The sequence below is a fragment of the Coregonus lavaretus genome (genome assembly GCF_964263955.1).
Source record: "Coregonus lavaretus genome assembly, contig: HAP1_SCAFFOLD_1686, whole genome shotgun sequence".
NCBI classification, from domain to species: domain Eukaryota; kingdom Metazoa; phylum Chordata; class Actinopteri; order Salmoniformes; family Salmonidae; genus Coregonus; species Coregonus lavaretus.
In genome coordinates this window covers 1-11,296 of record NW_028157444.1, presented here as the reverse complement: position 1 = coordinate 11,296, position 11,296 = coordinate 1, and the positions used below count along the sequence as shown (strand labels likewise).

The 11,296-nt window shown below is 43.6% G+C and overlaps 1 protein-coding gene across 1 annotated transcript; it reads right to left on the bottom strand.

Moving 5' to 3' along the window:
• Positions 1–476: 476 nt before the first annotated feature.
• Positions 477–9,678, bottom strand: LOC311125420 (dedicator of cytokinesis protein 7; the record flags this gene model as incomplete). Its single annotated transcript, XM_084199464.1, has 14 exons — positions 477–832; positions 2,543–2,710; positions 2,882–3,132; positions 3,522–3,758; positions 3,966–4,055; positions 4,369–4,494; positions 6,742–6,873; positions 7,133–7,276; positions 7,534–7,726; positions 7,792–7,892; positions 8,152–8,310; positions 8,574–8,726; positions 9,025–9,159; positions 9,582–9,678. Coding segments are annotated over 14 exons (2,029 nt in total), but the record flags the coding sequence as incomplete, so codon positions are not given.
• Positions 9,679–11,296: the final 1,618 nt, after the last annotated feature.

Sequence of the window (11,296 nt, the reverse complement as noted above, 5' to 3'; positions counted from 1 at the left end):
GGTCCTATGAAAGATCATATCTAGAACGATAAGTTACAATTGTATTGCTTATAGTAAGTTATGTACAACAATTTCTATTAATCCTTTCCCTGCTGTCAAAAAGATTATATTCTAAAAGATTTAAAAGAAATGGTTTGGGTTTTAAACCAGAGTAGTTTGGGTTTTCAACCAGAGTATTGAATAATTCACACTTACTTTCTACTTCTCTCTCCTGCTATCATTTGTAGATTCTCTTGTACATTTAATAAAATAATAATAATAACACCAGCATATGCAAAGCTCTTTCTTTGTGTTTGCCCAAGAGTTCTTCAAGATTGTCTTTTTCATCTTCAAAGAACAGTTTGGACATTAAAATATTTATTTAGTAAAATATTTAAAGTGAACAAAAAATACATAACTATTCAATGTCAATGTTTAAAACATTTCCCTAACCCCCCCAAAAATGTAGCTTAACAAAAAATTATAAAGCATTATGATAGTGTTCGTACATATTTTTTTTACTTTTTTTATTAAATATTAAACTTTCAAGTCGTAAAATGCATTGATACACAGCAAATAAAAAAGAGTGCACACATGAATAGATTTGACATTGTACGTAGTAAGATCCACTTTGTTAAACCCACTGATTGCATAACAGGCTGCCTGTAAACAAATAAGACACTGGAACGACGTACCGAACTTGTGGTAACGCTTCTTTAGCTTTCCTTCTGCTCGCTATGGGGAACGCTGACTCTCAGTATTTACACATTAATAAATTAAGGTTGTGATTCTTAATTTTTTTCTTTATCTTCAAAGTTCAAGCTTGCGGAGACTCATTCTGCTGAAGGAATCCCTGTGGAAAAAAGAACACAGAATGCAAAGTCAGTGAATTATGGGGAAGCCAAGCCATACCAGATTGGACATGCATATAACCTTACACCCAGTAGACAGTTTTACAGAGGTGGTTCCAATCACAGAATACCAAACTACCTGGTCAAGCTGTACGTTTGTTACATTTAACAGAAGCAAAAGCAGGAAATCATATTTATGTGGGGGGGAATGCATGAACAGTCAGACAAAACATGAGCAATGAGTATTTCATACATCCAAATGCATATCATAAACACTCCAAAGAAAGAGTGGAGCCGCGAACATTAGAAACGGTTCCTCCGTCTCAGAAAAAATGCGTTGCCGTAGTTGCATGTGATGCACGTAGTTGCACGTGATATAACGCTACTTGTTAGCTTTTCCCATCAGATAAACTGCCATACTTATCCCTATGCTAACACCACCAGCTGGACATCATTATTTCCTGTGACAAATTCTGTATTAGCCAATTAAAAATGTTGACGTGACCTAACGCTTTTTCCATGAGAGCGTCCTTAACCGAAGTCACAGAGCACCATCTGCCTAATCAAAGTTAGTAAAACATGCACAAAAGTTCAGTTGGACAGATAGCTCACAGTAATGCGAGTCAGGCTTCAAATGGTTTTTTCCTTTGAAATGTAGAACTACATTTATTGTGATAGTGTGTTGCGAAGTGTGCAGCCAAAACCATGTAAATGAAGATTACAAATATATCTCATGTGGAGCTTCTTGAAGTCCCTCTCACAGACCGACCCCTAGGCTTCTTCTATACAGGAGTATAGATCAGCCAGGACGCACCGGAGCGATGCTTCGTCACTTCTCAGAATGGTTTTTGTTTAATAAAGTTTCAAATCAAAGCTGAATCAATGTCTCGCAAGATCACTTAATGATTCATCAGTATTCTAGGCCCAACATACCGAATATAATAGCATAGTTTAATGGAACTGTCTGACCAAAAACACCACTTCATTTCTTATGTAGGCTACACTTACATGTATATGGTTGTTTTGTCTGTCTACTTGGCATTGTTTAGTAGGCCTAATTTGTCTGCCAGTATAATTATTCCATTGCTGACGACGTCTGTCGTTATATCGTGATCCAAGCCCATGCTTGCTATTATTATTATTTATTCTGCCCCAGGCATGTTTACCGAGCGACAGATCAATAGAAAATACAATTACAAATGTCGTTTATTTTGATTATACAAATGTTGTGGCATAAGTGTCAGGAGAGAAACGTTTTGCTCCTCTCAAAAGTGAAACAATATATGTGGCAAGAGAATTAGCCTACCTACCTAAATCTGTCTGGAATAAATACAGGCAGTAGTAGCCAGCCATACCAGCCATACATTAGGCTATTTATTAGCCTATCTCGTTGATCATTGAATAGGACTAAGTAAGTAAATCATGTGCATTTTCATCTGTCGGGGTCGTTTAACAATGTGGGGGAATGAGTGAAGGAACATAATGATGTGATAGCGCAGTAATGTGCACTTGAGGTTTAGGCTTTACCAGCATTTAAAGAGCACTTCCGGGTTTTCCGATCACGATTAAATCCAATTACAAGTATCAAGTGTGATAAAACGGATACGATTACGAGTATGACGAGATCAGCACACCCCTATTTTAAAGTGAAACTGTTTCTAATGTTCGCAAGTCTGGCCCCAGTATGTTCCTGCTTGTCAACACACACACACCTGTGAGAGTTGACCTGCAGCACAGGTTTATAAAGCTGGGGTATCTTTCTGCAGATGAGTGGCTGTAGCGCCTCCTTCAGGCGATGGTAGTTCCTCTCCAACTCCCTCTGGTACTCCTTCTGGTCTGGACCAATCAGACTCTTGTTCTTACGGAGGGCGTCTTCACACCTGGATGGAGGAGAATAGGACAGGTGTGAGTAGAGCACTAGACTTCAATATGACCTTTTGCATACAGCACAGGGAATTGGAGTCTATAAACTTGATTTACAAACAACAGTACTTTGAATTGAATAAACTTTATTGACCTCTAGAGGGGAAATTGGTACTTTTGTAATTGACCTCTTAGTGAAGTCTTTGAAGCAGAGGCGTAGTTTGTTGTGGTGTCTGTAGAGTTTAGGATCACCGGGGATCTCTGACAGGAACACCTGGGCCACCTCCAGAGGTCCCTGGTTGACAGTGGTCCCTACAGACCCCTGCAGGACCATCTGCAGCATCTTGGCATCAGAGGGGTCCTGGTGGGTGGCGAAGGCCAGCTCCTGGGTCTTCTTCTGCATGTCCTCTATGGCCACCTCCACGGGCATGGAAATGATCTAACAGGACCAGAGAGACAGGAAAAGACGATCAGATGATAAGATGGAGAAAGCACTGATTCAATATTTAAAATAAATAGACAGAGGTATATGCCTGTTTTTCATACGAATGCGTGTCAGTAAGTATATTCCTGTAATGATGTGGATTTAATAATAATAATAATAATAATAATAATAATAATAATAATAATAATAATAATATGCCATTTAGCAGACGCTTTTATCCAAAGCGACTTACAGTCATGCGTGCATACATTTTTGTGTATGGGTGGTCCCGGGGATCGAACCCACTACCTTGGCGTTTCAAGCGCCGTGCTCTACCAGCTGAGCTACAGAGGATTTCATGTAACAGTAGCATGTGGTGCATGGTGTCAGATGAAGTGTATCACCTCTTCTTTGTGGATGATGTTGATGCGTGTCTTGATGTAGGGGAAGGCGTGGGAGGTGGTCAGGATGGTTTTGCGCTTGAACTGATCGTGCAGATCCCCGTGCGCCCGCCCGTCCAGCGTGAACGGCGTGCAGTAGACAAACCGCCGCAGGTTGTAGTTCTTGTCGAAGTACGTGATGCGGTCCTTCATTTCATAGGTGTCAAAGTACGGCTCCACGTACGTGATCTGGACATAAGCCTGGACACAGTAAAGATACACAGTGACACCTGGTTAACATCATGTTTTACCAACATTAACCAAAATACACAAATAACCAATTAATAACCAATAGCCTTCAAATAATCAAAAAGGCAATTTACTTGACCATGCTTTGATAAAGTGATTATTTTGGAATCCCGTCTTTATCCACAAACCCTCTCCCCCACCCCACACACACACACACACCTTATTTGGGTCCAGTTTGCACTTGTCCACTGGATTGGAGTCCTTAATGACTTCCACCTGGTCTTCTCCATAGCGCTCACCATAAAACCCCTAAGAGATCAAACACACAGGACACACTCAGTGCTCCAGCTCTCTCACACAGTAGACGGAGACCATTTCACAAATAGAGAAGAGACCATTCCTTAAAAGGAAAAATCCACTCAAAAACAATATTTTGGTATTTCTTTCATTAGTCCACTGTTGATACGGTCCCAGAATGTAATGTAGCAAGTGACACTTTGCTTCATATATCTTGAAAACTTGACTGCTGACATGCTAAACATTTTGGGACTGTATCAACAGTGGACTAATGAAGAAATACCAAAAGATAGTTTGAGACACACTCCTCCAAACTGCCATTTACCTCGAGTCGGTGTGAGATCTCTGCTAGCTTGGTGATGGCAGGCTCTTTGTACACAAACTCCTGTTCATCCAAGTCCCCGAATTTAGAGCCGTAAAATCCGACTCTGAAGTAAGTACCAAACATTCTCTTCCCATCCTGCGAGACAGAAAACATGTTTTACGTGTGCAAATGTTAAATATAAGCGCACGCATGTTACTTGAACAAAAACATGTTGTTTTTACACAGAATGTCGTCAGAAGTGTAAGAATAAAGCACGGTAGTAACCCCGTGCTGACAGAGTCTGATTATGTCTGAGCCAGACTATTGATACATTAGCTGAATTCCATCCAACTCAGTGAAACCGTGAAGTTCAAGTTCTCTCATCATCAGCAAACACTTCAATTGCAACACCAAATATAAACACAGACGGCCTTCAGCATAATAGATACCGTTATTATTATTTCGATTTACACAGCCTTGGCAGGTGGCCTCCTGTAGCTCAATTGGTAGAGCATGGCGCTTGCAACGCCAGGGTTGTGGGTTCGATTCCCACGGGGGGACAGTATGAAAAAAATGTATGAAGAAATTTTGCACTCACTAACTGTAAGTCGCTCTGGATAAGAGCGTCTGCTAAATGACTAAAATGTGAAATGTAATATACAGGTATACAATACAGAGTGAAATACATTGCATATTTTCTTGTGATCAGTTACTCTGCCATTCGGCTCAGTGGTTGTTTGTCAGTGGTTCATTGCATTACATTCCCCTTTAAAAAGTAACAGAAATAAAGTAACCCTCAAACTAGGAACTTACCGCAACACACAATGAGTCAAGTGGGAAGGAAGGGTCGGCACGGCAACCGGGGAAATCAAAAAGGAGGAAACAAGAACACATTTTAATCAGGTACTTCACTAGAGAAACTAAACAAAAACAACACAACAAAAACACAAGAGCAACACAAACCAAGGCAAATAGAATAGACAGCAACCACCAATGGCAAAACATAGCATTCCTTTTGACTTAAAGAACACACAACATGCAGAGAAAGAGAGTGAAGTAAAGGGAGGTGAAAGAGGAGAGGGAAAGAAAGGAGACGGTAAAAGATAATGCAGTCATGGTGGTGATTGAGTTCCACAGCCCCTGGAAACATTCAGGGGGCTGTACTCCCAGTCCTTTAGTTTCCTCTGGAGAATGAGGAGGCGTGCTCTGTCCTTGTCATGCAACACACCAGGTTAATACCAGTTAACACAAAAACAACAGTATGAATGAAGGAACTCAGGGGTCGATTTAGTTTGTCTATTTCAAATAAAAAGGGAGAAAAATTTACTTTGAGGTGGGACAAATCGAGGTGGGACAAATCTAACAATCCAGTCCAAAATCCTTTGACTTGAACCCTCTTGAAATTCAAAATGTCTTAAATAAATGTGGATCCAGTTGGAACTGCATACGGCAAACCCAAGTTTGCAATAGTTTGTGCTTAATTTGTATGTCAGAGCATTCTATTACAAAAGGCCTCTGGTTTGTGGGAGTGTGTACTGAGAGAACAACCTGAGGAGTGTATCCTTTGCATGAATATCGAACTAAAATCGAACCCTGCGGCTGTAGATGAGATGAGTTGTGACAACAGGCGAGCGAGCAGCAGACCAGATGTTGATGCCCGACCAGACCAGACAGTTTGTTGTTGATGAGAGACGGTCTGACAAGGCAGTGTGAAGCACTCATTCACCAACACTTGCCATTAGTGTCACACTGGGGCTCCCATGCATGGCCTGCCAAAACGCTCACGTTAAAACAACCTCTTCCACAGACAGAGGAACATGAGGAAGAGGAGGGTTGCTGCCCGTAACATGGCACCAGCAGTCCCACAGTTGGTTGGAGGGACAGACGGACAGCACCCAGTCTAGGTAGATGTTAATAGATCGTACAGTATAATGTAACACAGAAGCAGAGAGCAACACAACGTCCCCATGGCTAGCAAATAATAAAGTAGAGACAGAACGTAAATGAGTAGGCCAAGCAGGAACCATTAGGACCTACCTCCCAGCCAGTGCTCTGTGGTGACAAAGAATATACAATATCAATATGTTTACAGTCACGTTGGTACACTGCAGTGACTGTCGGTCTGAGAGTGTACATATTTAGCATGCTCTTTCCTGCATGCCTCCCACAGACAATAGGGCATTGCACTGGTGGGTCCTTGCGCCTAACACACACAGTACCTGTTTCTCTGTCTCAGAATCACAGACATACACACGTAACATCCACAGACAGGCAGTCCTACACAACCTCCACACTGAGGTAGGGCACAAAACAGTGTCTGTTGGGCACGTAACAGTCCTGTCTGTTCTCTATACCTACAGTATGTACAGGGCAAGAGATAGATCAAGCATTTACCTGGTGCACGATTTTGCCAAAGGCTTCCTGTAGTTTACCATGTACGGTGGCCAGCTTCTTGGCGTCCCGGTTGGCCTCGTGGATGGGGATCAGGACCTTGTACACCTCGTTCACCGCCTCGTACATACCAGCCTGGAAAAAGGTATTGAAAGTATTGAGGTGCGCTTGATTTAGCTTGGGGCTTGCATTGGTTCCGCTATACCGGACAAAAACAATCAAGTGCATCTCAAGTATTTGACGTAAGTATTTGACCCAGGTCTGGTAATGTGAAGTATTTATTCCTATGAGTGGTTAGATTAAGCCTTGACAACGCTCCGTGTGTCGTAGGTAAACCAGCTGTGGACTGTCTCTGGTGTATCATAAGTACAGTAGTTCTTTCTCTGAGTCTCACCATGGAGAAGGAGGAAGCAGCCTGACCCAGCAGCTCCACTAGGCCAGCCTCAGTGAAGTATTTCCCCGAGCAGATACCCTCCTCATCGGGAGACACCACATCGTCAGACACGGCAGACTCCTCCAGCACGTTGGAAGAGATGTTCTGAAACAGAGAGACGAGTCACACGTGGTCACTCATTATTTACAGACGGACATAACACTGTAATGGGTCCATCATGGTATTCATTTTCTTTACAACATGTATATTCAATTCAGTTGATTAGTTGAGTCAGTTGTGATGGCACTAAGCTAGGATAAAACCTGCAGTACCATGTCTCCCCAGGAGTAGGATTAAGGATGACTGCCTGGTCCAAACATAGGTAGTAAAATCTACAGTCCTAAAATAGTCCTTTTCCTCACCTGGAAGGTGACACAGCCGACCGGCAGGTACTTGCGGTCCTCCAGCATGCTGAGGTATTCTGCCACCAGGGCGGCGCTGTGCACTAGACACTGGGCTGCCTCCGCGTGATTGGTCCTCTCAGAGTGTTTACCCGCCATGTTCTGCATCCACGTCAGACGCAGGTCTGGAGACGTCTGGTAACCCTTAGCGATCCTGGACACAGCAACACGTTGAAGGATAGCTCAGTGTGTGTGTGTGTGTGTGTGTGTGTTCCATACCTGTACATTAGGTCTATGAGCATCTCTGGGTCCTCCTGGTGCTCCTTCATCTTGACTGTATCAGACAGGATCATGTGCAGGTTGAACACCAGGTCCTGGACCTGAAATACATAGATAGAGATATGAAGCATGGTTAATAAGGTGACAGCATCATCTCATGATTGGACAAGGTATTCCCTCTCCGATTAGCCATTTTCTGAAAGTCTGATTACATTTTAATAGTTTTTTTTTTTTTTTTGTGTTGTATACTGAAGTACTTTTATATATTGAACAAGTAGTTCCACTGCTTTGTACTACAATAACTAAAAGGGTTAATGTCAGTACTAATCTATTGATATCCAGCATGTCTGCTGTGGTTACCTGGTCAGGGAAGGTGGTCTCCCGGAGTTCCAGGTCTTCCTCTCCGTAGGTCAGGATGGTCTTCAGGGAACGTCGGAGGAATTCCTCGTTGAAGTTCTGAGACGTTCCCACCAGGGAGGACAGGGACATGGTCACCTGCATCTTCACCCGGGCAAAATTCTACAAAAGGAGCATGGACAGTTCGAGAAACAGTGAAAACATAGAACACCTAAATGTACATGAACCTGTCCTGAAAAGAAGGAACATATGTTGCATGTGGAGTATGTACAAGATATGCAATCATTCTCCTGTGCTTCAATCGATAATGACTAAATAACCCCTAAAGGGATCAATAGTTGAATTAAAAATGGGTAAGTAGCTGGCAAGCAGACAGTACTCTATGTATCCGTGTTTGCTGTGCGTTGTCCTGACGTTGTACTCACGTTGCCAATCGCAAAGTTCTGCCTCATGAGCAGGTATAGAGAAGCGGAGGCATGGGATCTGATGGTGCCAATACTGCTGCTACAGTTCCTCAGTAGACGCAGACACAGGTCAGCACACTGCTCTGTCTCCTCCTCAAACAACAGCTCTGGGAACTACACGCACGCACACACACACACACACACACACACACACACACAGACACACAGACACACAGACACACAGACACACACACACACACAGACACACAGACACACAGACACACAGACACACAGACACACAGACACACAGACAGAGAAATGTACATAAGTATGAAACAGGAGACACACAGAGATATAAACAGACAATACAATTACAGTATGCAGACATTTTACCAATAGATTTCACTAAATCTCTTAAAAGTGCAACCCCTCTTCCTGTCTACATGATTGTAGACAGGAACTCAATTCTGACCTTGGAGACGAGAGCTCTCTGTGTAGCGAAGCAGTGTTGAAGGTAGACGGCACTTTGGTTACAGGCCATGCTACGGAGCAGCACCTTCAACACTCCACCCAGGATACTCTCCTTGGACTCTGTCACAGACACCGTCTAGGACACACAAATGCATAGAAACACACATCACAATCAATCAATACATTTGTATTATCCCCAGAGGGACATTTGGTTTGCAAATGTGTCAAACTTTCAACCTGACTGTGTGCGTGTGTGAGGAGTCTGGTGCTTCTTAAAGGTAGACTCAGCCATATGACATAGGTGCACAAAGTCAACAGCATAGTGGGTACATTTCCGCAACAACTAAGAGCATTGAAGCGCGAGGCTATACTTTTCTGCTATTTTGGTGCCCTGGCTACCACGCTGCCACAGCGTGAAGTGAACCCGTGCACGTGCACGTGCGCAGATACTGTGTGCGACTGTGTGAGAGCAAAGTCTTGCATCTCGCTTGTCGCAATATCTGCGGTGCTGCTCGTGGAAACGTCATTTCGCTGAGTCTACTTTTAACATCTCTATACCTGGACGATGATCTCCAGCGTATCCAGAATGATCAGGTTGGCCTCTGTTGCCAGGTTACCGTCAATAAGTGCTTCGTGCTCCAGCTCCGCTCTGGTCCTGTCACAGGAAACAAGAAGTGATACTCTCCAAAATGGCCGCCAGCCAGCTCTATATTCATGGGGTCCCCTTGAATGCCACAGCGCTCACCCTGCCTGTCAGTCACATTCAAGCCATTGCACACAGACAGGAGTTCTTCCATGTGCAATGTACTGTAGGGGGTTTGGTGTATGGATGTATGGAGGGGTTGAGGAGTAGGATGGTGGTGGTGGGGGGTCATGACATGTTTTGTTACGGTTGATGAGTTACACACCTAACTACCAAAGGCTCCTGGGGTTGGGTTTTGGTTCGACTCCCCGGGTTGCGTGGTAGGACACTGTCTCTAAACCTGCACGGCACAGTCCACAGTACACGGTAGCTACGCGCTGCATGGCATGGCATAGCTAGCACACGGAGAGGAGAGCAGGGGACCAGGGACCAAACGCACCTCCATCCCTTCCCCCACTAGGGGGAGAAGAGTTAGGCAGCAGAGGTAAGGCAGGAGGAGGGTTAGGGGGGCACCGGGGGATGGAGAGGGGTAGGTGTAGAGAGGCCACACCAATAGAATATGTGATTTCTGTGACTTATCCACTTTTATGTTGACTAATGGACATTGAGTATTACAAATAGGGGTCTAATTGTTTTAGAAGAGACTTTATTCTAAAAAGGGCAAGTACACATGCGGTACAATCATCTACCTTTTCTACTGTGCAAATTGTCACATGCTAATCATCCACCAATTGAGAACCTACCAGTTGCGACAGAATCACATTGATTTCACCCATCTAAACCCAGAATAGGGAACAGACACACATCAGTCAGAACCCAAAGGAGCAATGCACACTGGTTAAAGGAACAGCAGTCCCACTGCAGGCACCAGACAGACATACAGTGAGGGAAAAAAGTATTTGATCCCCTGCTGATTTTGTAAGTTTGCCCACTGACAAAGAAATGATCAGTCTATAATTTTAATGGTAGGTTTATTTGAACAGTGAGACACAGAATAACAACAAAGAAATCCAGAATAACGCATGTCAAAAATGTTATAAATTGATTTGCATTTTAATGAGGGAAATAAGTATTTGACCCCCTCTCAATCAGAAAGATTTCTGGCTCCCAGGTGTCTTTTATACAGGTAACGAGCTGAGATTAGGAGCACACTCTTAAAGGGAGTGCTCCTAATCTCAGTTTGTTACCTGTATAAAATACACCTGTCCACAGAAGCAATCAATCAATCAGATTCCAAACTCTCCACCATGGCCAAGACCAAAGAGCTCTCCAAGGATGTCAGGGACAAGATTGTAGACCTACACAAGGCTGGAATGGGCTACAAGACCATCGCCAAGCAGTTTGGTGAGAAGGTGACAACAGTTGGTGCGATTATTTCGCAAATGGAAGAAACACAAAATAACTGTCAATCTCCTTCGGCCTGGGGCTCCATGCAAGATCTCACCTCATGGAGTTGCAATGATCATGAGAATGGTGAGGAATCAGCCCAGATCTACACGGGAGGATCTTGTCAATGATCTCAAGGCAGCTGGGACCATAGTCACCAAGAAAACAATTGGTAACACACTACGCCGTGAAGGACTGAAATCCTGCAGCGCCCGCAAGGTCCCCCTGCTCAAGAAAGCACATA